At 44.7% G+C, this 27,343-nt stretch overlaps 1 protein-coding gene across 2 annotated transcripts; it reads left to right on the top strand.

Annotated features, from left to right (window-relative positions):
- Nucleotides 1-805: 805 nt before the first annotated feature.
- LOC102941275 (solute carrier family 2, facilitated glucose transporter member 11) lies at nt 806-27,098 on the top strand. Of its 2 annotated transcripts, none has more exons than XM_043529918.1 (12): nt 806-872; nt 6,217-6,315; nt 7,257-7,417; nt 8,738-8,862; nt 10,505-10,634; nt 12,707-12,855; nt 14,080-14,267; nt 15,154-15,264; nt 20,113-20,214; nt 20,348-20,423; nt 21,436-21,563; nt 22,329-27,098. In XM_043529918.1, the coding sequence occupies exons 1-12, from the start codon at nt 852-854 to the stop codon at nt 22,527-22,529; spliced, it is 1,491 nt and encodes a 496-aa protein (XP_043385853.1). In that variant the 5' UTR covers nt 806-851; the 3' UTR covers nt 22,530-27,098. The 2 variants fall into 2 exon arrangements, with proteins under 2 accessions (XP_043385853.1, XP_037734769.1); XM_037878841.2 differs by lacking the exon at nt 806-872 and adding an exon at nt 3,896-4,173.
- Nucleotides 27,099-27,343: the final 245 nt, after the last annotated feature.

The raw sequence follows: 27,343 nt of genomic DNA, 5'->3' as shown, positions 1-27,343 counted from the left end.
AATCTGAGCACATTTAATAGTGACATCAATTAAAGCAATAATTATGGAACCCCACTGCATTATTTTTACTGAATCACTTTTCAAAGTAGGAACACACTTTATTTAAGATGCAACAGTCAATGCCAGAGATGTTGCCCCAAGGTCAGACTCTATGTGTGGCAGGCTGTCGATGGAAAAGTTAAGATTTGGAAGAGGAGCTAGACTCTCCCCAGTTTCACCATTTGTTAAAGTGCATAGCAGGTGATTATCATTATTATTTGTAAAGCACTGACAGCATTCTCAGTACTATATGAGACCGTTCCTGACCACAGGTGCTTACAGTAACCCAAAACAGAAGATGTATCACCTCTTGCTACATACAGTAGCAGTGTCATGCTCAAACTTGGAGAATTAAAAAACCTCTAAAAAGTTCTGAATCCTGTAATAAAACCCCAGAACATGCTCTTTGGCAGAAAAGGATGCAGTGCAAACCTCAACGTAACGTTGCCTGACCCAGAAAGGTCCTCTAACCCCCCAAATTGTGTAAGGAAGCCAAGTCTAAAGAAATCTGGCAGATATGCATAAGGATGAACCTACCTAAGTGAATATCAGGCTTTTCCCCAGCATACATATCATGTGTTTTCAATAAAACCAACCAACCAAGCCCTCATCTATGATCACGCAACCCCTTTTTGAGAAGTACATTCAGTTGGCAAGTCACCTGCCAAGTCAAGTGTCTATAACGCAATCTAATGGATGACTAAATACACACATTCCTGCATTGGAGATTTAAATAATCCTCTAGAACTCTTCCCAAAGTACAAGAGACTCTTTCATCAGAAAAAGACAGACAGGAAACATACCAGCGAAGAATGAACAAACTACAGAGACTGGTACAATTTTGTATTCTACTATTATTATTTAGGTTTCAGAGTAACAGCCGTGTTAGTCTGTATTTGCAAAAAGAAAAGGAGTACTTGTGGCACCTTAGAGACTAACCAATTTATTTGAGCATAAGCTTTCGTGAGCTACAGCTCACTTCGCTTATGCTCAAATAAATTGGTTAGTCTCTAAGGTGCCACAAGTCCTCCTTTTATTATTATTTACTGATTTGTATAGCACCTTCTGCAAGTATCAAGGTATTTTAAAGAAATAATGAAGTAACTGATGAGATCATAACAGACTACCCAAAACAAATGAAAGCAAGGACTGGCCAAGGGTTAGCACTGACTGCCATGTCCCTGCACTGGCCAGGGACAAGAACAGTGCAGAGGCAGCATATTCAGTACTTTGGGGAAGCAACACTTCATATCATGCTGCGGCCAACTCTCTGGCTAACCTGGGAGCTGTTTTGATGGGTTCTGAGGGGACATACCCAAAAGTTTCCTCAGACTAGGAAGACAACTGTGATGCAGGACCTGTGGAGGAAGGAGAGGAGGGAAATTCTAACCTGAGATTGGGAAAGTGAGGGAGAATCCTAATGTGTGATCACAGTTAGATGCTGATTTTGAAAGGAAGGCTTTGAGGCATGGAGATGCTCAGTCTCCAAGATTATCTGAATTTGTGATTTGAGAACCCCCTCTTTATCAGGCATGAGAATGGGTTATTTTCACCTACTCACGTACCACAAACGAAGGGTAAGGGGAAAACTGATGGGGAAAGTAAGAAATGTTCAGAGAGAGACAGATTCTGATCTCTTGTTATTTTGGATGTATACTAGTGTAAGTACTCTGAAGTCAATGGAGTTGCTATGGATTTACACTGGTGTAACTGAGATTAAAATCTAGCCTATTATCCCTTTCTGAGAGTGTATGACTTTGCTCTGCAGCAACAACAGTGTAATCATGAGTTAAGGCAGTACACGTTACTGACAGCTGGGCAGAAGTTTCCCACAGAGATTACAGTACCTTAGACTTTTCAAAATTGGAATTTGATTTGAAGGTATTAGAAGGAACAAGAATTTTCCAATAATATATATGGGGAAACTGAGTAATCAGATCTCCCATGTATGGGTAGCAGATTAAAGTTTGTACTTTAATTTGAAAGCAAAAGTGCTCCATTATGTTCTGTTTCAGAGTAGCAGCCGTGTTAGTCTGTATCGGCAAAAAGAACAGGAGGACTTGTGGCACCTTAGAGACTAACAAATTTACTAGAGCATAAGCTTTCGTGGGCTACAGCCCACTTCATCAGATGCATAGAATGGAACATATAGTAAGAAGATAGATATATACATACAGATAAGTTGGAAGTTACCATACAAACTGTCAGGTTTCAGAGTAGCAGCCGTGTTAGTCTGTATCCACAAAAAGAACAGGAGTACTTGTAACACCTTAGAGACTAACAAATTTATTTGAGCATAAGCTTTCGTGAGCTACAGCTCACTTCATCGGATGCAAGTGAGCTGTAGCTCACGAAAGCTTATACTCAAATAAATTTGTTAGTCTCTAAGGTGCCACAAGTCCTCCTTTTCTTCATACAAACTGTGAGAGGCTAATTAGTTACGATGCGCTTCTGCTTCCAAATCAGGGACAAACAATCAAAATAAGGCTGTCTCTTCCTTAGCATTATTCAGGAGATCTCCCACCATTGCCCCAGCACAGGTACAGCTGCACTGGTGGGAGCAATGGTGAAGCACCTGTGCAGACAGAAAACAGGCATTTTTATCACTGTTACGTAACCATGAGATTAGCAGGCCAAATTCCTAAAAGGCAGACAAGGCTCCAGCCTTTCAGAAGTGGGCGATCAGGTCTCACTTCTCAAGGAAACAAAGGGCACTTGAAAACTGTCATGTGTTTTAATCATTCAGCACTATAAAATGTGTTAACAGCTCTTGAAAGATTAACCAAGGAAGTTGGCTGTTTCTTCCTGAAGTTCATTCTGGCAACTACCAACATATTTGAAATGTACACCTTTCAAATACTAGCCACTCTCTAACCTTGGAAAAATTATGCTTCTGCTTTTTTTTTCCCCTACAGGCAACCAAAGATTTGATGGAGTAAAGGTGTTGTGTATCACTGCACCTCATGTTGCACTTTACAGATCAAATCTTTTTCTTGCAAACATAGAAGACACCTTCCCCATTATGTAACATAACTACTTGCTCACAGCCTGAAGCCTTGAACTGTAAAAGCTACAGACTCCTACCTATATATCTTCACTCATCCTACAGCCCTCCCTCAGTTGCAGAAACATACCTGATTTCCCCCACCCCCTCCCCAAAAGGGCGGATATATTTTTAAAACTATGTACAAGGTTTATCCAGTAGGTGTTTTCTTCCTTTATTTTAAAAGGGCTGCTCTGTCGGTGCAGTTGTTTACTATGATCACTGCCTAATGGAGGGAGACAAAGCTTGGGACGCCCCTGAAAAGCCAGGGCAAAATGTGTGCGTGAGAGGGAGGGTGAAGGGGAGAACTTTGAAGGGTCCAGAATCACCCCCTCCCATTCACAGATCTTCTCCTCCCCCCTCCCCCGCCTTCTATGAACAGCGTGTGGGAGAGTTTCCCAGGAACATTAAGCAGGGCGGGAGGGGCACTGTGCTCAGCTGTCCGCTAGCGTTTGCTGAACTGTGGGCCACAAGCAGTCCACAGGGGTCTCCTCTGTGCGCGGTGCCAGGAGACAACCCGAGCGCTGAGCCCCACGTGTTTGCGCGGATCGGATGGAGACACAGAGCTTGGCGCGCAGGGCTTGCGGGCTAGGCAGTCACGGCTGCTGTTTGCGGCTGGTACCGGGTACCCGCCAGGAGCCCTTGGCATGGGGCAGGACCGGTGTGGAGGCGCCGGCCGCTTTGCACTCACGTTGGGCTCCCAAAGGCCGCGGGAAGGGCCGAGGGGCAGGAGCCCGGCCCGAGGCACGCGGTGTCGGGGATGACTGGGCCAGGCACCGGGCCGGGACACGGCTGGCACTGGAGGGCGCACACAGCCCGGGCTAAGGCCTTGACCCCCGCGGGTTTCTCTGCCCAGGCGGGCTCTGCCGCAGCGCTGCCAGCCAGGCCCACGCCCCGGGGCTGGGCTGCAGCGCTGCGAGGGAGGAGCCGCGGCGAGCGTCGGGCTCCTTGTGCCGGCGCCGCGCCGGGCCCGCCCTGCAGGAGACGGCTCCAGCCTGCCCGGGGCGCGGCGTGCGGAGCTCGAGCCCGGAATGGAGGAAGAGGAGGAGGAGGAGGAAGAAGAGGGGCTGAACTGCAGAGCGCAGGCCCAGGTGACCGGGGGCGCGCCTGACTCCGCTCCCGCATCCCCCAGCGCCCGGCTCCGAGTCCCGCATCCCGCATGCCCTGCCCGGCTCCGAGTCCCGCATGCCCCAGCGCAGCGCCCTGCCCGGCTCCCGCATGCCCCAGCGCCCGGCTCCGAGTCCCGCATCCCCCAGCGCAGCGCCCTGCCCGGCTCCCGCATCCCCCAGCGCAGCGCCCTGCCCGGCTCCCGCATCCCCCCAGCGCCCGGCTCCGAGTCCCGCATCCCCCAGCGCAACGCAGCGCCCTGCCCGGCTCCCGCGTCCCCCCCGCTAGCACCCGGCCCCGCTCACCTCTCTCAACCTCCCCCAGCCCAAGTGCATCGCAGGCAGCAGCTGCTCCGCTCTCACTCGGCGGGGCCGTAGGGCTCGTACAGCCAGGGGCACCTGCCACCTGCTTTCCCCCGCCCCACAGTTCCCTGCCCTGGGCCTGCCCCGAAGAGCCAGCGCTGGGCACTTCACCCTGCTCTTTGCTGCACCCTGCGGTGGCTGTGGGGCACTTTCCCGGCGGGCAGCCTCACAGGGTCTTGCTGTGTCACAGCACGTCCCCGATTCTGTCAATTGCATCCTGACTGCCTTTTGTTGTTGAGAGCTCCATGGGGGGAACTGTCCCTTACACCTTAGGGCCATTGTAGGGTAAGAGGGGAAAAAAGGTAAATCCCTTTGCTGATAGATGAACAGAAAATGAGTTCTCTGCGTCTGGTGCCATCTCCCCTAGAGCCGCACTTACTACCTCCACGAAAAGCGGGATCCTATTCTTCATGCCTACAGAGCATCTCATGCAGGCCTCCGGGGTACCAACTTCCCAAGCCTAGACGGCAGTCCCATTCACCAGTGAACACTACGAAAGAGAGACAGGTTTTAAAAGACAATCTAGCAGAGAAGTACTGATTAAAAATCACAGTGAAACAGACAAGTACAAACCTCATACAAGCAGGGGCGCTGGAACAATTTTTATAGTGGGGGTGCTGAGAGCCATTGAACCAAACTGTAAACCCTGCATAGACTGTAAAAAGAACAGGAGGGCTTGTGGCACCTTAGAGGCTAACGTTTATTAGAGCATAAGCTTTTGTGGGCTACAGCTCACTTAAACCACTTCGAGCCAGGGGGTGCGGCAGCACCCCCAGCACCCACTAGTTCCAGCACCTAAGCATATACCTCGCCCCAGTAAACAGGGAACACACAGGCAGACCCTCACCCGATGCAGAATTGCTGATCACAAACTGTGAGGAGAAAGCACAGTGAAAACTTAGAGAAAAGCTGTGCAACCAGTTGTGACAGGAGAGAGTGAAACTGAAAGAATTCATCTGCTGCAATGTACAAAATATGAAGGTGCGCAAGCAAGATACACCCTCAAATGACCAGAAAAGGACTTTCCATTCAAAATCAAGAGAAAAATTGTGCATGATTGTAGGTGAAAGGAAAGAGATGGCAGAAAAAATAGCATCCCACCAAATCAGAAATTCACAATATCTGTAAAGGGCCATGGAATAAAACCCCTGTACCCTATGGAACCCCTATCTGAGGGAGACATTTAACCGCAGATGGATATTGTTACTGTGTTTTAAACTTTGTCAATGCTTGTATAATACATTCGTCATGTCGGTAAAGACTTTTGTAGGGAGTTGAACTGGTGGGAGCTCTAACAGCTGAGCATGCTTGTGCAGTGGTATTTCCAGAATGTGGAACTGACTTTTAGAAGTGCACACGTTAAAGCACTTTGGACATTCTCAGCACTGCTGCTGAGAACCAGCCCTGAACTCGCTAACTGCAATTACTTCTTAAAATAATTTGTAGGCACTTTAAAATTTAAAATCTCTTTGTGTGATTATTTTGTCTTTTGGAACCTTTCCTTTTTAGAGCCAGTATTATGTCTCCTGTGTTCACCTATTATCATTCAAACCATCCCAGACAAATTATTGGGCCAAGTGCCTGTTGAACCATTTTATATTTCAGCAGTAGAAAACTATCAATATTTTCTGTCTTTTTAATATATTTATATTTGGTTTACCTTAGCTTCAAGGCAAGGTCCTATTTCTTACAATATGTGCTGCTGGGATTGGAGGGACTTTCCAATATGGCTACAACATCTCCATCATCAATGCTCCAACTACAGTAAGTGCTCTACTGGGCTTTGCAGCTATCCCCTGAGACGGTGAATCTTGTGAGGTCTAAACTCTGTTATCCTTACAGGGATCCTTCGTGTCCACCAGCCTGGGAAAACACAGGCATATTTTGCCAAAACCCTTCAGCCAGTTACTACTGAAGGTGGAAAGTAAAGGAAGGATTTGTGTCCTTTACACAGTTAATAATTTAACTCTTGCATCATGCTAGCCGTGCTACAGCTGAGACCCAGAAGGGTTATGACCACAGGATTGCCAGTCTGAACCTTTTTAAATCAGTCATAACTTTAGCAAATATAATTCTGAAACTTTCCAGTCTTAGAAGAATATTTTTTACAAGTTAGATAAATTTGTCTTACTTTATAAAATAATAATTTTTAAAACATTTGCAAAACCAGGCTACATAATACATGACAACCACTTAACTGATTCCCTGCTGGTGAGCTCTCTTGGGGCTCTGTGGTAGCTGAAATATACCGCATACATGCTGTATGTTCGAATGGATCTGGAACTTGCTGGTGTGACTCTGGGGGACATGAAATGATTGGGAGAGAAAGGTTAGTTTAAAATGAGTTATGTACTGAGCACCCCCTTTAATTTTGCTATTGGGAACATTCAGTTTATAGGATCCAATCCTGCACCCATCAAAATAAAGCTTGGATTGAGCCCATGAAATATATTTAGATCATTTTTTTAAATATGCAAGATAATTTCACTTTGTAAAGGCAATCTGTCTAGTACAGCTTCTTAACAACTAAAATTTTATAGGGGGATGTCCAAAATACAGCTTGGAATTGAATGCTTTCTTCAAGCTGAACTTTGGAGTCATGATCATCACGTAAATCATACCTAATATGAAGAAAACCTTTGCTATTTCTCAGGGATCTTTATTTTTAATCCTACAGTAAAGTGACTCTTGTCCTTCGCTTACAGTACATTCAGAGTTTTATAAATGAAACGTGGCTAGAACGCACAGGCGCATCTCTAGACAGCGGTGTGATATTGCTGGTGTGGTCTTTCATTGTTTCTATCTATTCTCTGGGAGGACTTGCTGGAGCTCTCATTGCAGGACCCATGGCAATCAAGCTGGGAAGGTAAGAGGCCTTTGGATTTGCACCTTGAACTTTGTAGATCGTTTTTCATTAATCGAGTGCCTAAACATTTGGATGTTAAACTGAAAAGAGCCCAATTCCAAATTACCCAACTCAGCTGAAACACATGAAGTTCATTCTTAACCTAAGAAAACAAAACCGTACAATCTGGCATTAGCCCTTAAAGGAAGCTACCTTGAATGGTAACATTTCAATTCTCATCATCCAACACAGCACAGTACTTTGCACCACTGGAAAAATGTCTAGGTATGGCTTTCTGCTCCACCAGCATAACATAATATACAGCAGGCAAGTGTGCAGTCACCAGCTTCTCTTCATCTAATTTAAGCAGGAAACAGGCACAGAATTAATGGAGAGCTTTTCTCCAAAATGGAGAGTGGGAAGCGGTAGGAATGCTGCACGGAATCCATAGCTTGAGGCAGCATAAGGTACTTACAAGAAGAGCGACCCTGGGACAGTTGCATCACAGAGCACTGGTCTGCAGTCACTTTAGTTCTCACAGGCCATTCCTGCTTCTCAGAGTGAAATATCTTTAAAATGTGGTTATCCATTGAGTCTTTCAAGTTCCTTTTCTTCCCTGTGCTTGGGAGCCTATAAAAAAAATCTGTATTACCCTTTCTGCAGATTTCACGACGTGGTATAATCTCCCCTTCTCTCTGAAAGAACAGTCAATGTTTTTATCGTGAAACCACAGAAAGTTACACTGTACTTGCCTCTCTTTCCAGCTCTAGTATGGCATTCGGTAAAAATTGCATCTCCCCCTTATGTACTGAAGGAACCAGTTTTACCATTTCAGGAGGTAATCATGGGCTAAGTAGTGGTGCTGTCATCCAGAACTCACCCTGTTTCTTGGAGATGTTCATAATGATTTTATGATTCTTATGTTTCATTAAAAAGGGATTTTGTTAAGTGTAAGAGCAGGAGCAACGAATCAGGATTATCAATGTGATGATGCCCTCCTGGTTCCCTGAATCTGGTCCTGCAATCATCAGTTATCTTCGTTCACAATGGATGGAATTCCACTCCAGTTGAACAGTCCCTAACTCCGCCATGCACTGTGCAATGCAGATGACAGTTTATTTGCCAATGTCAAACCCAGTTTTCATAACTGGACACTTGCCATGTAGGCACCAGACGGAGGTATTTTGGCCCTAAGTGCCCATCTGAATGTGCTGCTATAGAAATGGGCACCCTGACAAACTTTCAAATTTGGAAAATTGGACTGCTGTGTCCCACCATTGGCTCTAATAAGCAGACCTGGTGAAATCTGACCATTCAGTTCTGTTTTTATTCTCTCTGAAGGAAGACATCGTTGCTGCTGAATAACGCGTTTGTGATCATAGCTGCAGTCTTCTCAGGGTTCAGCCGGATGGCCAGATCCTTCGAGATGATCATGCTCGGCAGATTTTTCACTGGAATCAATGCTGGTAAGGAACAGTGATACTATGGTAATGAGGACTTTAGAAACACCGTACAAATATAAATGTCTGTGGCATTAAAACGGTTTCTGATGTGCTCTGCAGTCCCTGGTGCTTCATTTGGCATTGAACTCATGACCCCTGGCACCAGAAGAACATGCCAGTCTCCTTTCCCTGCCAGTAAGAGGTAACATAAACCTGGATTGTCAGCCAATATATGGCTTCTTCCATGTAACATTTCACAATATGCTTCTGAAGCATATTATGCAGAAGCCCTTATCAAAGTCTATGCCTAATATCTGGGTACTCCAGAAACATACATACACGCGCATGCACACACACAAGATAATTCTCCTAAGGGCTATTTGTAGTGACAAGAATTACTTGCACATATGGAATGTGTGTATCATTCAGCTCACCACCGGAGACTGGTTTACATACTCCCAGGTTGACTTGGTTAATGGCCGTTGCTTCATGAGCACAGAAGAGTTAGTGCACTAGCAGCTCACTTTTGAAGATGTGGGTCCCCACATCCAATATTGTCACAAATTGAATATGTTTGATCTCATACTAACCCCTAATAAAAAGGATGGTTTTGTGGTTAAGGCACTGGACTGGGATTCAGGAGACCTGGATTCAATTCCCAGTTCTGCCTTAATGTGAGATCTGGGGTAAGCTATTTAATTTCTTTGCCTCAGTTCCTTATCTGTAAAGTGGGAATAACAGTACTTTTTTTCTCCCACCTTTTGTCTGTCTTGTCTATTTAGATTGCAGCTCTTTAGGGCAGAGACTGTCTCTTACTACACCTAGCAAGGGGGCCTCAATCTTCCTTGGGGCCTCTAGGCTCTACTGTAATATAAAATAATAAGAACAGGATAGTGCCAGGAATGGAATAGCAGGGAGTGCTGCAGGTTATATTCTGGGGTATAGGCCAAACTATGCTGGAAATCTTCCACTGAGCTTACCCACATGTAGGCCTGATCGCAGCCCCTGCTCTCCACTTATGCACATTCAGTTCCACACACACATACCTGCACTTTGCTGGTGCAAACACCCCCCTCGGCCCTTGAACAATTTTAGCATCTCTGTGAACACTAATGAAGAAATGTGCTCCCTCTCCTGCAAACCTGTTTGAAAAGCTTGTGTGTTTACAAATTCCAACACCGGCTTGCATGCAAGGGTTAGACTTTTTAAAGAGCAAACAGCCAGATACGTGCATGCACCATTTTGCATGACGCAAATGGAAGCCATTTAGAGGTGTGGCAGAAAATTTACCCCATATCTGCCTCTAGCCAGCACTATTAGTCCCTCACTTTGAGGGCACCAAAATTAAAAATAAAACTGCAGCTTTAATGATGCACAGTAATGATACTCTATGTAGCTTTAAAAATGTGAAATTGCCTTTCATTAGCCCGCAGTACTTGCAAATACATTAATACATATTTACCAAAACTGACACAGTGAATTAGAGGGAATGGAAATATATTGGTGTAAGTAACAGGCATTGAGAGATCAGTGTAAGCAGCATATTCTGTAACAAGCAGAGGGAATACAGCTAACTACCTCATCTCGGGGCTGTTTTAATTTTTCTTTTTTTTCTTTTACATCTTGAGAGCATAAGCTGAGGTCAGTGTTTGTCTGTCTTCTCCAGGCGTGAGCATGAACATTCAGCCCATGTACCTGGGGGAAAGTGCTCCCAAGAAGATCAGAGGAGCAGTGACCTTGACTTCTGCATCATTTACTGCCCTGGGGTTGGTGCTGGGACAAGTTGTTGGAATTAGGTAATGTATAGACTTCCCTGTGTTTCTGATTCTTCTTTCTTTCCTCTCCTGTCTTCTCCTGCTCAAATGCCTACATACCCCTTGGACAGCATGATGGTTTTGAGCCTAGGGACCAAATTCAGCAGTGACATCAGTGATGATGAGGGCTGTCCATAAATCATATCACAGATTTTTTGGTGATTTTTCAGGACTCACCCACTGCTTGTAACACTTTGTGACACTGAAATACACACACAAAATTAAGGACTTATCCACCCTCAAATGTGTCACCTAATTTATGGGTAGCCCTGTGTAAATTTTCTGGGTGTAAGTGACAGCACTGTTTTCACTCACTCGGCATTCAATGGATGTACAAAATGAGCGTAACTTGCATGAATTTGGGACTCTGTGGACCAAATTCTGCTGTGACATTGACTTCAGTGGGAAATCTGCCTGTGTATCCCAGGGCTGAATGTGGCTTTGCATGTTAGGGGAGAAGATGTAAGTGAGTATGTGTGGCAAGACTTGTGTTAGTTGCTTTTCCTGCTACAACGCCACCACTGCCACCCTTGGTGCAAAAGCTGCTTTTTTTCATACCCATTGAATATCAAAGGGGTGTAATAACTATACCTAGCTCTTCATCAGTGGAGCCAAAAGCACTTTACAAATGAGGTCAGTGTCATTATCCCCATTCTACATATGAGGAAACTGAGGTACACATCAATGAAATGACTTGCCCAGGGTCACGCAGCAGAGCCAGGAATAGAACCTCAGTCTTCTGAGTCCCAGGCCTATGTTCCATCAATTAAGCCATACTGCTTCCTCCAAGTTACACTCCTTTGCCCGTTATACCCAGTGTGTAACTTGCACCACCATTTATGCCACCGCTGATTTTGGCCCAGGAACACCAATGGGAGTTGCACTTTTTTATTCCAACTTGCATTTTGCCTTGTGTCAGAAGAGGCTCCGCATGTTTCAGAAAGGGCTTCCTGAACATAGTCAACTTGTAAACCTGCTGCTCTGTCAGCCCCAAAATATATGCGCTGCCCCAGTGTTCCTGGATCACCCCTGCCCATTAAACTGTACACTGCTTACTTTGATCCGGCTACCCTGAAGTAGCAGTAGAATTTCCCTGTTGTGTGCGACAGTCACTGGGGTTGATCCAACCATCCCAGCAGAAGCAGAACAGGCAGCCAAGTGTGAAATGTGAACAGAGGAAAATGTATATGGGTGAAACCTCATGAGTGGAATGAAAAACCCTCAGTACCAGAATGATTACCACACTGGATCTTCAGCCCAGAAAGACTGCTACAGCAGTCTTCAGCACCACCCTCTTTGAGCCAGCCACGTTCTAAAAGTGCACTCTCCCTCCCTTCCCTTGTGCTTAAAATGTTCCAGGGAGGTCTCATTGTTCTGGAATTCCCCCAAATTCCTCTGTCCTTAGATATCTTATTTCCCCATCTAGACCTGTGGATGAATTCCTTCTCCCAACAAGGAGATTTTTTAATCATGTCCCATCTCTCCCAGGTGGCAGGACAGCTTTTCCTTTAAATGCAGCTGTCCAACATATAAAAACAGCAAGATGGGCTATAGTTTTGGTGCATGGGTTGGTGGGAAGTTGTGGTGTGACCCACAGCATCACAGTGTGAGCTTTTGGTGTCCCTGGTTGTGACTGTTCAGATGGGAGTTCTCTAACCCTCCATTATGTCTCTGACCTCCTGCTCTCTTGTCACATCGCAGCACCAAACCAACCTCCAGGCAGGTGCCAGTCCCTCTAAGGTAGAGGCAAATGGCATTGCTGTTTCATAGGTCACCTATCAAGGAGTCTCTTGTGAGGCAGAAGGCCACATCACCTTCACTTTCAAACTCGGCTGCTTCTCTTGCATGATGCACAAATCATAGAATCACAGAATAGCAGGGTTGGAAGGGACCTCAGGAGAGAGATGTCCTACAAAGCCCAGAGAGAGAGTCAAACCCAGCTCTCCCACACCGCTTTGTGCTGCCACCAGGTCACCCAGCCAGCTCCAAACACTGCATTTCGTCTTATGAAATATTTGATTGATTTATCTTAATTATGTTTTATTTTTCTTCAGAGAACTATTAGGGGGAGAGGAGAGCTGGCCTCTTCTTTTGGCTAGCAATGTGGTGCCGGGTCTGATCCAGCTGATGACTCTGCCTTGGTTACCAGAAAGCCCGAGGTACCTCTTGATTGACCGAGGTGACAAGGAATCCTGCATCTGTGGTGAGCGTAAAGTGGTCGTGTCAATGTCCGATTCAGGGGGCAAGATTTACCGACCGTGCAAACAAACTGATGTTAGTTTTGTTGTACATTCTTACTATGTTGCATAGCTTAGTCCAGCATGTTTGGCCTGGAGCAAGCAGCTTGAAAGGTATGTTTTTTCCACAGTCAGTATTCTCTCCTGTAGTGCTACTGGCCTCCTTTAGCGAGTACCAAACGCCTTAGCCCAATCAATGTCTATGCCACTTTCCGCTGAACATTTAGGGTGACATTTTTCAAAATAGAGACCCACGTTCTTTGTGCATAAAATGCGAACATAAAAGTGTAACCTTAGCTGCATGTGCACTTGGATATTGCGAAGTTGGCAGCCATCTCACCATTTGTGTGGACAGTTGCAATAACTGTACGTGCAAACAAGCATGCACTTGTACCTGGGCACAGACCGGGGCCTCCATCTTTTGAGAATGTTGCCCTCAGTTATGTTTTTTGGTAAGTTACCATAAGTGTCACGCAAAGGGCAGGCAGGGTAAATACGTCATTATTTCTTTCTTCCAAACTAGAGTGTAGTTTACACGATAACTGGTTTTTGACCTGTTAAGGTACTTATCTGTTGCTGCAAATGACTTTTTCACTACATATAGTGAGTCCAAAGGCAATTATCATGTAACCTGTTCTCTGTTTAAGGAGACCTAGTTAACTTTGTATATAGTCTGTAACTATGATATCAAAGAAAGGCTAGATGAAGATTTCAGTGACCAAATCTGAATCCTCTTCATATAAGGAAATATGTTGACATTTGTAACATACAGATCTCCAGACATGGACCAGGTTGGAATTAGTTTCCATTACACATGTGCTGTGCACCAAAAAATCTTAACTCCCTTAGATTCATTGGAGAGCTACCATAGAGTAATATTCTCACAATAAGAGTCAGAAACATGGTAGTTGAAATTGCACTGGTTGGAAATATTCCCTGATAAGAAAGTTGCATGGGTTTTGTCATCCCTTCTCTCCAAAGTCTCTCAGACTTTCTAATAGCTTCATCAAGCATAGCACATCTTGCTTTCTCTGCTTATCAAAGGTGGTTTCTTGGATCACAAAGTCCTACCACTACACTGCTTTCTGTGACTGTCACTTGCCACCCAATCCCTCACTCCCACAGGGAGATGAATTGATGAAGTTAAAGTGCTTCCATAAAGTAGATAAACGGCACCTTTTCCCTTACAGCACTGCAGAAGCTGAGAGGTAATGATGACCTGAGCAGTGAGCTGGAGGAAATGCAAGCAGAACAGGCTGCCATCAAAGGTCAGAGGGCAAAGAGGCCGTGGGAGCTGTTCCAGAATCCAGCTGTAAGACGGCAGCTAATAACTATCATTGTGCTGAGCAGCGCCATGCAGCTCTGTGGAAATGACTCGGTAAGCACGATAGCCACCATTTCATCAGCAGGTATCAGATGTGAGACAACAATGCAAGGAAGACTGTCACTTTTGGGGCAAACAGGGGCTGAGAATCTCCCCCTGTTCTGTAGGGGAGGGCAAGTTAGCCTGCTTCCCTTGCAGAGTTCTTCTTGGTGATCTCCAGAGAGCATTGTGAACCTACCAAAGCAGGAAGAATGATGGAGATAATTGAAATAAGAGCAGGTAAAATGGTGGCCTAAAAAGAGAGGCGGGTACAAAGGCTAGGTGGTGCTTGCTCAGATGTCCCCCTAAATTGATGTGGCAAAAACCTTTTGCCATCCACTCATGGGCAGGAAAGGGTGGATGAGGAGAGATCATACTGAGATGCCCAAGAAACTAGAAAACAAGAAAATGGGAACGTAAATGCAGTAACAAAAATATTTGCATACTGGTCTTCTGAGATATCAGGAAACATGGAGTGGCAGGGGTGCCTGGCTTTGCTGATGAGTGGCCCATGTCATATCTGGTACATGGGGCATAATGGAAAGGGTCGTTTTTATTCTGGGGAGAGCTCTGTAGTTGATGGACTTCTCTTTGCCTGCACTATTGAAACAACATTTCAGTTACTTTACGGATCTGTTTTGCAGTTGTTTGCAGAGAGCATTTCATTGCTACCATCAGATGCAAATATCAGGTGTTTGGCTGCTGAATGCACATTACTGAATGGATTGCATATGGACACTGTGGAGAAGCCGTTTGAATGGCAGCACAAGTAGCCAGTTCTCCGGGTGACAGTGTTACTCTCCAGATTGGGAGGAGGAATGTGGCGTCTGAGGGGGTGGGACTGGCAGTGATGTGCAATTCCAGGGCAATTTCTCTTACAGTTCACTTTCTTTTTTCCTAGATGTATTTTTATGCTTCCTATGTGTTCCAAGAGGCTGGAATTCCATATGAGAAAATCCAATATCTCATTATCGGCACCGGGTGCTGCGAATTGATCACAGCCGTTACTTGTGTAAGAATCTCTAATGCATTTTGCTTACGTGAGCAAACCCCACCGATGTACATCAGGCAACTTTCATATCTACAATAACTTCCTTCCCAAAGAAACACTTTGCTGTATAAATAATTTGTAATCACTAAATCACAGTGTTCATTTTCAGGTATTATGACATCTTACTTGAATACTTTAAAAAGTGCTGTATTTTTAGAAAGTGTTTGCCAGAAAAGAGTTCTGTTTGAAAGTGTTTCAGTGGACTCCAGCAAAGATTTTTGTTTGTGACTATGACAATACTGGAAGGTATCGTAGTTCTCCTGTATCCCCAGTCTCTGAAGTCCAGCTTCTCCAATTAGACAGAAATATTTAAAATGCGACTTACCTACCGCGATGTGACGGAGAGACTGCCGAGACTCATCAAGCCCTCGGATCGCTACCCCTTCCTGCTTCTCCACGTGGGCACCAATGATACTGCCAAGAATGACCTTGAGCGGATCACTGTGGACTACGTGGCTCTGGGAAGAAGGATAAAGGAGTTGGAGGCGCAAGTGGTGTTCTCGTCCATCCTCCCCGTGGAAGGAAAAGGCCTGGGTAGGGACCGTCGAATCGTGGAAGTCAACGAATGGCTACGCAGGTGGTGTCGGAGAGAAGGCTTTGGATTCTTTGACCATTGGATGGTGTTCCATGAAGGAGGAGTGCTGGGCAGAGACGGGCTCCATCTTACGAAGAGAGGGAAGAGCATCTTTGCCAGCAGGCTGGCTAACCTAGTGAGGAGGGCTTTAAACTAGGTTCACCGGGGGAAGGAGACCAAAGCCCTGAGGTAAGTGGGAAAGCGGGATACCGGGAGGAAACACAGGCAGGAATGTCTGTGAGGGGCGGGCTCCTGCCTCATACTGAGAAGGAGGGGCGATCAGCAGGTTATCTCAAGTGCTTGTATACAAATGCACAAAGCCTTGGAAACAAGCAGGGAGAACTGGAGGTCCTGGTGATGTCAAGGAACTATGACGTGATTGGAATAACAGAGACTTGGTGGGATAACTCACATGACTGGAGTACAGTCATGGATGGTTATAAACTGTTCAGGAAGGACAGGCAGGGCAGAAAAGGTGGGGGAGTAGCACTGTATGTAAGGGAGCGGTATGACTGCTCAGAGCTCCGGTACGAAACTGTGGAAAAACCTGAGTGTCTCTGGATTAAGTTTAGAAGTGTGTGCAACAAGAGTGATGTAGTGGTGGGAGTCTGCTATAGACCACCGGACCAGGGGGATGAGGTGGATGAGGCTTTCTTCCGGCAACTCACGGAAGCTACTAGATCGCATGCCCTGATTCTCATGGGTGACTTTAATTTTCCTGATATCTGCTGGGAGAGCAATACAGCGGTGCATAGACAATCCAGGAAGTTTTTGGAAAGCGTAGGGGACAATTTCCTGGCGCAAGTGCTAGGGGAGCCAACTAGGGGGGGCGCTTTTCTTGACCTGCTGCTCACAAACCTGGTAGAATTAGTGGGGGAAGCAAAAGTGGCTGGGAATCTGGGAGGCAGTGACCATGAGTTGGTTGAGTTCAGGATCCTGACGCAGGGAAGAAAGGTAAGCAGCAGGATATGGACCCTGGACTTCAGGAAAGCAGACTTCGACTCCCTCAGGGAACAGATGGCCAGGATCCCCTGGGGGACTAACATGAAGGGGAAGGGAGTCCAGGAGAGCTGGTTGTATTTCAAGGAATCCCTGTTGAGGTTACAGGGACAAACCATCCCGATGAGTCGAAAGAATAGTAAATATGGCAGGCGACCAGCTTGGCTTAATGGTGAAATCCTAGCGGATCTTAAACATAAAAAAGAAGCTTACAAGAAGTGGAAGGTTGGACATATGACCAGGGAAGAGTATAAAAATATTGCTCGGGCATGTAGGAAAGATATCAGGAGGGCCAAATCGCACCTGGAGTTGCAGCTAGCAAGAGATGTCAAGAGTAACAAGAAGGGTTTCTTCAGGTATGTTGGCAACAAGAAGAAAGCCAAGGAAAGTGTGGGCCCCTTACTGAATGAGGGAGGCAACCTAGTGACAGAGGATGTGGAAAAAGCTAATGTACTCAATGCTTTTTTTGCCTCTGTTTTCACTAACAAGGTCAGCTCCCAGACTGCTGCGCTGGGCATCACAAAATGGGGAAGAGATGGCCAGCCCTCTGTGGAGATAGAGGTGGTTAGGGACTATTTAGAAAAGCTGGACGTGCACAAGTCCATGGGGCCGGACGAGTTGCATCCGAGAGTGCTGAAGGAATTGGCGGCTGTGATTGCAGAGCCCTTGGCCATTATCTTTGAAAACTCGTGGCGAACGGGGGAAGTCCCGGATGACTGGAAAAAGGCTAATGTAGTGCCAATCTTTAAAAAAGGGAAGAAGGAGGATCCTGGGAACTACAGGCCAGTCAGCCTCACCTCAGTCCCTGGAAAAATCATGGAGCAGGTCCTCAAAGAATCAATCCTGAAGCACTTACATGAGAGGAAAGTGATCAGGAACAGTCAGCATGGATTCACCAAGGGAAGGTCATGCCTGACTAATCTAATCGCCTTTTATGATGAGATTACTGGTTCTGTGGATGAAGGGAAAGCAGTGGATGTATTGTTTCTTGACTTTAGCAAAGCTTTTGACACGGTCTCCCACAGTATTCTTGTCAGCAAGTTAAGGAAGTATGGGCTGGATGAATGCACTATAAGGTGGGTAGAAAGCTGGCTAGATTGTCGGGCTCAACGGGTAGTGATCAATGGCTCCATGTCTAGTTGGCAGCCGGTGTCAAGTGGAGTGCCCCAGGGGTCGGTCCTGGGGCCGGTTTTGTTCAATATCTTCATAAATGATCTGGAGGATGGTGTGGATTGCACTCTCAGCAAATTTGCGGATGATACTAAACTGGGAGGAGTGGTAGATACGCTGGAGGGGAGGGATAGGATACAGAAGGACCTAGACAAATTGGAGGTTTGGGCCAAAAGAAATCTGATGAGGTTCAATAAGGATAAGTGCAGGGTCCTACACTTAGGATGGAAGAATCCAATGCACCGCTACAGACTAGGGACCGAATGGCTAGGTAGCAGTTCTGCGGAAAAGGACCTAGGGGTGACAGTGGACGAGAAGCTGGATATGAGTCAGCAGTGTGCCCTTGTTGCCAAGAAGGCCAATGGCATTTTGGGATGTATAAGTAGGGGCATAGCGAGCAGATCGAGGGACGTGATCGTTCCCCTCTATTCGACACTGGTGAGGCCTCATCTGGAGTACTGTGTCCAGTTTTGGGCCCCACACTACAAGAAGGATGTGGATAAATTGGAGAGAGTCCAGCGAAGGGCAACAAAAATGATTAGGGGTCTAGAGCACATGACTTATGAGGAGAGGCTGAGGGAGCTGGGATTGTTTAGTCTGCAGAAGAGAAGAATGAGGGGGGATTTGATAGCTGCTTTCAACTACCTGAAAGGGGGTTCCAAAGAGGATGGCTCTAGACTGTTCTCAATGGTAGCAGATGACAGAACGAGGAGTAATGGTCTCAAGTTGCAATGGAGGAGGTTTAGATTGGATATTAGGAAAAACTTTTTCACTAAGAGGGTGGTGAAACACTGGAATGCGTTACCTAGGGAGGTGGTAGAATCTCCTTCCTTAGAGGTTTTTAAGGTCAGGCTTGACAAAGCCCTGGCTGGGATGATTTAACTGGGACTTGGTCCTGCTTCGAGCAGGGGGTTGGACTAGATGACCTTCTGGGGTCCCTTCCAACCCTGATATTCTATGATTCTATGATTCTACTGGAGCCAGAGTAATTGTTTGTCTTGACCGTTGCTATGGGCAAGGCCTCGTAGGCTAGTAGAGAATAGCATTTTTAAAGTTAGTGGCTGGAGACAATAGTAATGTAGGAGCTATCTAGAAAAGACCAGTGAATGCTACATCTGGAGCTCTCTGGTTCAGTTCAGTTCAGTTGGCTTACCTCCACTGCTGCAGAGACGGACTCTTACCTTTCAAGTCATGGCTTGCAGTCTTTGCATCTGCAGTCTGTCTTCACAGTGCAGCATCCTCAGAACACAAGTTAGGGACTGTACTGTAAAACCGGTACTGTTCTGAAACCCTGTCACCTTGTGGCAGTTTACACTAAATGCAGCACTCCTAGAGAACGTGTTTCAGAGTAGCAGCCGTGTTAGTCCAATTTATTTGAGCATCAGCTTTCATGAGCTACAGCTCACTTCATCGGATGCATCCGATGAAGTGAGCGGTAGCTCACGAAAGCTGATGCTCAAATAAGATAGTTCGTCTCTAAGGTGCCACAAGTCCTCCTTTTCTTTTTTAGAGAATGTGTTGTATTCAGCTGTACTGATGTTGTACGTTTTGGTCAGTTTTCTTTCCTGTAAAATAGACAAGAGAGAAAATAAACTTAAACAGAGCCAGAGAAACAGACCCCCTGTCTCTTTTGCTTGCTACTTTGCAGTCAAAAATTTCTCTTAATTTCCGCTAACTTGTGGGAACTCACATTTCTCTTCTGGATGCTCTCAAAGAATGACTTTATTCCCTCTGCCTGTGATCTCTGGGGCAGCACACAGCTTGAGAGGTGGATGAATTGTCTCCTGGAGAATGTCAGCTTTTTCCTTCATACATGCCTATTTGCAGGAAAAGGGTTCAGACTGCAGTTGTGACAGATTCTTGACATCTCCTTATTGCCCAGCTTGACTGAATCTCCTCAACACAGTCCTTATTATTGCATGAGCTTTCTCTTCTTCCTAAAGAACGGGTAGTGCCCCGGAAGTAGGTTGCCCAGCAAGCTAACCAATGATACCTGAAATGGGAGAGAGGGAGGAATGTGGATGAGTGGCATGAATAGCTAAGTGTCCCGTGTTGCTTTGTTTCAGAACGCAATAATAGAGCGTGCTGGGCGGCGGTTGCTGATTCTGGGCGGGTACAGCCTCATGGCAGTATGGGCCATCGTTTTCATGGTTGCTTTATCCCAGCAGGTAAAAAAACTCTATTGAATTATCTAAGTGAAATGGATTCTGGTTATGCCTCTGACACAGATGGGGATATTAAGTAGGGGGCAAGTAATTATAAGTGCCTTAACCTATGTTCCCTTGTTCTCTGTGGAAATAGAGTCGGATTAGCTGGATGCCGTACCTCAGCATGGCCTGTATTTTCGCTTATATCCTGAGCTTTGGAATTGGACCAGGTCAGTTGTCTGAGGTTTTTCACTCAACCCTTGTGCGACTGCGGGGGCTGAAGACTGTACTTAACCACATCACATTTGAATGAAACAAAGGGACAATACATTTTGAACACTCACTACCTGTAGTTTCATCAGCAGTGCTTGTAGGCAACTGTGATTGTGTCTCAGGGTGTGTGATGACAACCGATCATTCTCTGGAGCCATTTCTGTTTACATTCTCTTGGAGTCCTGAAGACACAAAGTGTGAAAGGAAACTTGAAGCATAAAAACAACCTTGTGTAGGTAGTAACTTCTTGTCTAATTTGTGACAATAGGCAGCAGTTCCTGGATTTGTTAACCAGTTCATTAGGACTATAACCAAGTGCTCCCATTGCTTCACTCTTTCATTGTATGGCTTTAAAGGTTGTTGAGCTCTATTATTTTGTAATTTCTTTGAATATAAATTGAAATACATTTTCATGTGTTTTTTTAATGGATGAGCTTGCCGTTTTTTTCAGAACCAGGCAGTGTGTACAGGTGTGGTTGTGTGCCCGCACATGATGTGTGCTGTGTTGATACATAATGTGGACATGATTTTCTGCTCATGTCAATATAAACAGGTGCAAGCAAGAGGAGAATCAAGTCTAACTGTCATAAAATCATTTGGGTTGGAAGAAACTTCCAATGAGTCATCTAGCTCATGTCCCTGCAACGTCTCAGGCTTGATTACATTATTTTTAAGCTGCCCATGCCCGTCTAGCCTTCAAAATAAGGAGTGATTCTGATTACAAAACCTTTCTTGGCAGCTCATTCCATTGCCAGATGGCTTGTATAATTAGGCAGTTCTTAATATTTACCCTAAAACTTCCCTGGTGCAGTTACGTCCATTACTGGCTGTGTTGACTAGTGAGAATAATTGGCAATGTAATCAATGGTCCCTGTCCTTTTTATATCCCTTTACATATTTGTCAGCATATGTTTTCTGGTTTTAACATTTCAGACATATTAAAAATTTGTTTCCAAATCCTTTTTCTAGCTGGTGTGACAGGAGTTTTGCCGACAGAGATTTTTGATCAAATGTCTCGTCCAGCTGCTTACATGATCTGTGGCTCTCTGCTGTGGTCCAATCTCTTTGCAGTTGGAATGGCCTTTCCATTCCTTGTGGTAGGTTTGGAAGCTGGTACAGCCATCTACTGTTTTTTAGTTCACAAACAAGTGCTCTTGCACTGCACTTACAGCAACGCTTACTGGAAGAGACTGGGTCTGAAGTATCTGCAAGTCTCAGGCAGCCAGCACTCCAGCTCTGTCGATGGTGACTTTGGCTAGAAGCTGTGACTGGAGTAGTTGTGAGCTCTCTCTTAGCCAAGATTCCTACTGCTTCCCTATAGTGATTTCTGCTGGAAGAGGCTGGGGTTGGAATAGTTTTGAGTCCCTGACAGCCAACATTCCCATTCTGTCCCCAACTTGGAAAAGTTGGGAGAGGAGACTCCCCTATTCCCTAAAGTGACTCCTTTGGGAAGAGGTTGGGACTGGAGAGATTGTGGGCTCTTCACAATAAGTGCTCCTGTATTATGTCCCACAGTGAATCCTGAAAAGAGAGTCTGTTTTTACATCATTCTTTAGCATGAGCTATATTGAGGGTTAGGAGAAGGTACATATCTCCCAAACTTTCCCCTTCAGTAGCTACAATCTGTTGCCAGTCAGGACCAATGTTTATAACACAAACGAAGCAAGATCATATTGCCAGAGATAAGTATCTTGCTGTTAGTCCTTTTAGGGGAGAGCTGCTTACTCATGTTTGTAAGATCCTTAAGTCAGTGCAGAAATATTTCATGATTGAAGCTATTATAGGCAGGAGAGGATTTGTAGAGGGGATTTGCCTCATACTGTGGTAAGTTTCCAACACTTTTCCTTTTTTTCTCCCTGCAGGAAGGTCTTGCTCACTTCTGCTACCTTCCATTCTTCACGGTTTGTGTCTGCACTGCTCTATATGTCAGTTTTTTCCTTCCCGAGACAAAGGGGAAGACCTTCCTGGAAATCTCCAAGGAATTCAACAAGCGCAACTTCAAAACTCAGACACGTGAGAAGTTTTGGAAAGGTCCTGAGGAAATCAAATCCACTATGTTATAGTCTGGGAATAAGTAAAGGTGGCTGGTGGTTAGAAAATATCCTGAGATGTTTCTCTTTTCTTGAGACAGAAGAGGTGGGGGTTAAGGAGAATACACTGCTTTGGTTGTGTAGTGAAAAGTTTTCACACTAAAGCAGGAAATTCAGTTGATGTTTCTTGTTCACTTCATTTGTTAAAAACAGTTTGCCCTGCATTTCTGCTTAGAAGGGTAGCATTTATTTATACCACAATGCCCTTTGCCATCTCTTGGGAGCATCCCCAGTGATATGCTACTTTGACAAACCATTTTGAAAGCTTCTTTTAAAAAGAATGGATCACACTGTATATTATGATTCCATTTATTAATGGCTTATAAAGGGTTAATAAAATATTAATAGATGTTATACACATGTTACAGACATGAGTACTATGTATTATAGGTTGTTGTAAGCAGAAGGTGTTATAGATGGTTTTAACTAGGACCCTCATTAAATCACAATTTCATGGAGACCGCGGAAATCGTAAAAATGCCCCCGGCCCCAGACCATGAATGTTAGTCAATTTCAGGGACAAAATGAATTTTACAACTAAATTGAGTCAATTTCAAGGATAGAATAAATTTTACACATAGTAGTCAATTTAAAGGGCAGGAAGAATTTTACAAGTAATGTTAGTCAATTTCAAGGATGGAATCAGTTCCCAACCTTGAAATTGACTCAATTTAGTTGTAAACTTCACTCCATCTTTGAAATTCACTAACATTAATTGTAAAATTAATTCCACTCAAACGCCATGAAATTGAGTACTTTGCCATTTAAATTGTTGTGGATTTTCTAAAAAAATAAAATAAAAATTCTGATTGCACAAGGCTCTAATTAAAAGCCACCTATTGACCTTCTGGCCTCTGTAATAATCTATAATGTTTGATTAACCACATATTAAAATCTGTCAATCGTTCATTAACCCAATAATTCATTAATCTTTTACAAGCCCTTTATTCATGGAACAGTAAAATAGAGTATGAGCAAATAATGTGTTAATTTCTGAAGATTTCTCCCCTCCCCTCTGCTGCCCTTTTTCCATCAAAGTCATCACTTTTGATTTATTTTTAATTTTAGACAAATACTAAAGAAATCTTTGGAGGACTTTTATTGGGGGAAATATACACCTAGCAGGAGCAAATGTAACTTCTGACTGTCTTGTCCTGCACAATCAGCTTCTATTATCCTCTCATTTAGCTACCCCTCTAGTTGTGGTTCAGATAACCTCATCCATTCAGAGAAGGGGCACTGGTGCTGCCTGTGTCAGTGATGAGATTCAGTTATTGTTTTTTGTAATCCCATCCACTCAGGTGCAGCACAGGGCCGTTAATCTTTCTGAACGAGAGTTGATTTTTAACTGCAATAGGTTTTCCAGCCACATAATATGGGAACATACGTGCCACTTGAGAGCATGAGTTTAGTGAGTTGAAGTCTAAAACACCATGATATGTTATTGTTTTTGATCATGCCACTTATTCAGGTGCCCTAATCTGGATTTAAGTGCCTGAGTTTAGACGCCCAAGTCTGAAAACTTGGGCCAAAAAGTTTAGTACTTAAAAAGGGCCTTCATTTAAAGGTGGTACGTGCCGGTCTAGAGAATGGGGTTTCCCCAGAAGTAGCCATTGATTGTTTGATAAATGCAGTGATCCCTCGCAGTGTGCATGTTTGACAGGCAAAATTACAGACACATTAGGGGTGCAGAAGTACTCTGTCATGCCTTGCGCCTCAGCTGCTCCAGGTGTGTCTATACTGACTGTTATGTCATCGCTCCCACGAGACAAAGGACTGATACATCTCAGTGAAAGTTTAACGATTGGTTGGTATTTTTCAAGGCTAAATGGCATGTATTTGGGAACCCTAATTTAAAGTGTTACAAACTGGTTTTATATTCTGTTTCTCTCTGAGCAGTACCAGATACCAGTTTAATACTTAACTATATTTCTTCTTTAGTCCTTCTTCACCTAAACAATGTCTACCTCGCTATAATCCTCTCAACTCTTTGCCTCTAAACCTGACTCTGAAATAAGATTGGCCTTAATATGATTAATTAAGTTCTGTTTTCAGAAGCCAGATGACATTTTATTTCCTCATCTCAGTGCTCATGTTGTTTATGGTATAAAGTGATCTCAAATAGACGCCAACCTGTTGAGCAATAATGGGCTGTTAATCATTTAACAGATTGGGAAGGAAAGCTGCTCCTCATACTTAATCAGTGACTTGTTATACACCTGACTTTGGGGCATTGCTTTTGGACTTATTTATTCTGAACTGGTTCTCTTCATGGCTTGCTTATAGTGGTTCATGTACATTTTAAAACTTATATGGCTACTTCTCTTGAACTGTTTGTATGAGAGGCACATGGGCTCCCAGGGGTGCTCTTGATACTTCTCCTAGGGGTTGGTTCTTCATGTAAGCTCAGCCAAGCTCAGAGTAGAGAGGGGAAGCTGTCGGAGAGCCAATCGTGGCCTCCTTATTCCCAGTTATGTGCATCCAGCTCAAGTGCAACTTGTAGTGGGCAGCTGTAACTTACACCGCCGCTGGAGAATCAGATGTAGCAAAAGCCTTGTTCCACCCATTCCATTCCCCTGTGCCCACTGCCCTTCCTCCTCACCATACAGGGAGTGGAGGTTCTCGTAAAACCAGGTAATGAAGCCACAACAGCAGAGCAGCCTTTTCCAGCTTTATGCCCACAGATTCCCCCTATGTGTGGGTAATTTTCCAGTGGCAATCTCTGGCTGCTTTAGGTAAGCTGTGAAGAGTGAATCTGGCAGTCCAGAATATCTGGGTCATAGGCTGGAGCCCTTTCCATGGTACTGAGGTTTGCTAGCACTGAAATGTTTGCCTGCTATAATAGCTGGCTGGCACCTGTATGTTATATCCTGCTTTAATGGGCCAAAACGCATACCTCGTGTAACTCCATTAAGGCTTTATAGAATCCATTTGACTTTAGTCCAGTCCACTCCGCTGGTGTCTCTCACTGCTTTTTAAAGGCTTGACGAGGGTAAATGGTTGCTTTTGGGGTTATTCTTACCAATCTTTGCTTGAGAGGCTATAGTGAAACTGCCTTTTCTTCCTCTCTGTGACATTCTGGCTGTGTGTGTCTGCCTGGCTCCTGCAACCTGACCAGTCCCTCAAAAGCCAAAACTGAAATGCTCCCAATACGTCAGGGACATGGTCAGCGTCTGCCAGCCAAGTGACAGAGGCGTGCCAGATTTTAGACATCTTTGGTGCCACGCTCCTGGCTGCCCTCCAGACACCGTGCTGTGTCAGTTAACCGCTCACACAGTGGAAGTGTTGTGAGCTTGCTGCTTGGGTTAACAGGAGCCCAGAGGAACAGTCTTAGGGAAGCAGGAGCTCATGGGGACAGCAAACTCCCCTTCCAAGCTGATTCAATTTTCTTTGAGCACTGCATAGATTTCAGAATGGCTAACTTGCCCAGCAGTTATTCCAGCATTGGAATCCTGTGTTTCACCTTTGAATCACTTACTTCTTAGGGACAGATTTTTACAGGTATTTAGGCACCAAAAGCATCCAGGAGCCTAACACTCATTGAAATCAATGAGTTTTAAGCACCAAGGTGATTTTGAAAAATCCCCCTAGATGCTTAATTATCTTTAAAAATCTGTCCCTTAGTGACCAGGTATTAAATGCACCAGTGCTTATTAGTCACAGGGCTTGAGACTAACATTTGCTCCCTCAGTCTCATCTTTAGTTGTGCAATAAGAAACTTGGCTTTGGGCTGAAGCATTTCCTGTAGATTTATCTACCATATGTGTTTTAAGGCACCTAGCACCTTGGTACTTGTGCACCAAATTGTAGATGTCGTGGTCAGGGATCTTCCCAAACAGCCCCACTTTCTCTTACCGTGCATGAAATGAAAAAGCACAGTTAAACGTTCCTGGAAGCCAGGTATCGCTGGCCAGATGCCAGAACAATGTATGTTCCTATGGCAGACGTAGAAGCTTGTTTGTGTTAAGGTGCATTGTGTTCCAACAGTAAGCAGGATGTTCCCAGCAGTGAAAGACTCCAGGATAGCGCCATCATCTGTACTGTCAAAAGTCCCATACACTATACTAACCATTTCAGCAACCCGAGTGCAGGACATAGCCAGGGCTCCTCGTTTAGTACATATCTATTACTGTAGTTGTTGGGCATGTCTGTGAGCTCCGTCTGTGTTCTCCTCCAGTTTCTATTTATAGCCTGAAAGCCATAATCCATCCAGCTCTTCTCTTCTAATTTTGCTTGTGTAAAAGCTACAGTACTGCTGCTGGCTAGTCACAAAGGAGCATGTGCAATAGAGAGAGACATTTGTTGCCAAACAGCTTCATTTATACAATTATTTTAAAATGGCAGAGTTTCAAAAAACAACAACAGTATTCTTGAACGCAGTGAATTTAAATGTGAAGTCCTGAATGTCTGTTAATATCATGCTGGACATGAATGGAAAAGACGATTTGTTATGTAGAAAAGGAAGCTGCATGAAAATTATTCTGTATTTCAGTGTCTAAAGTATGTAATATATGAAAGGATAAATCTGAAAATTGTTTGGTATTATTGTTATTGTTGAACCGTCTTTACACACACACAGACACACACACACTATTTATTTACCTACTGTTTGTGAAATCTTTGCTAGTAGACAGTATAAGCGACATTTACATTTATACACTAATACACAGGCACTGGGGCAAAATCATAATCTTCCAAAAGTGCCAGCAGAGCTTTCATTTTATTTATTTGTTCTTTGGATTGCAGTAGTGCCTCTGAGCCCTGGTGAATGATCAAGCTACTGTACT

The sequence above is a fragment of the Chelonia mydas genome, chromosome 15, assembly GCF_015237465.2.
Source record: "Chelonia mydas isolate rCheMyd1 chromosome 15, rCheMyd1.pri.v2, whole genome shotgun sequence".
Classification (NCBI taxonomy): domain Eukaryota; kingdom Metazoa; phylum Chordata; order Testudines; family Cheloniidae; genus Chelonia; species Chelonia mydas.
The sequence above is the reverse complement of the archived record's forward strand: the minus strand, read 5'-3'. Positions and strand labels throughout refer to the sequence as shown.

What these genes read in the sequence shown, in the direction of transcription:
- LOC102941275 (XM_037878841.2), top strand. Translation starts at nt 4,114, where the DNA reads ATGGAGGAAGAGGAGGAGGAGGAGGAAGAAGAGGGGCTGAACTGCAGA. An exon ending in GGACAAGTTGTTGGAATTAG is followed by an intron (nt 10,635 to 12,706) that starts GTAATGTATAGA and finishes ATTTTTCTTCAG; the next exon opens with AGAACTATTAGGGGGAGAGG. An exon ending in TGGCCTTTCCATTCCTTGTG is followed by an intron (nt 21,564 to 22,328) that starts GTAGGTTTGGAA and finishes TTCTCCCTGCAG; the next exon opens with GAAGGTCTTGCTCACTTCTG.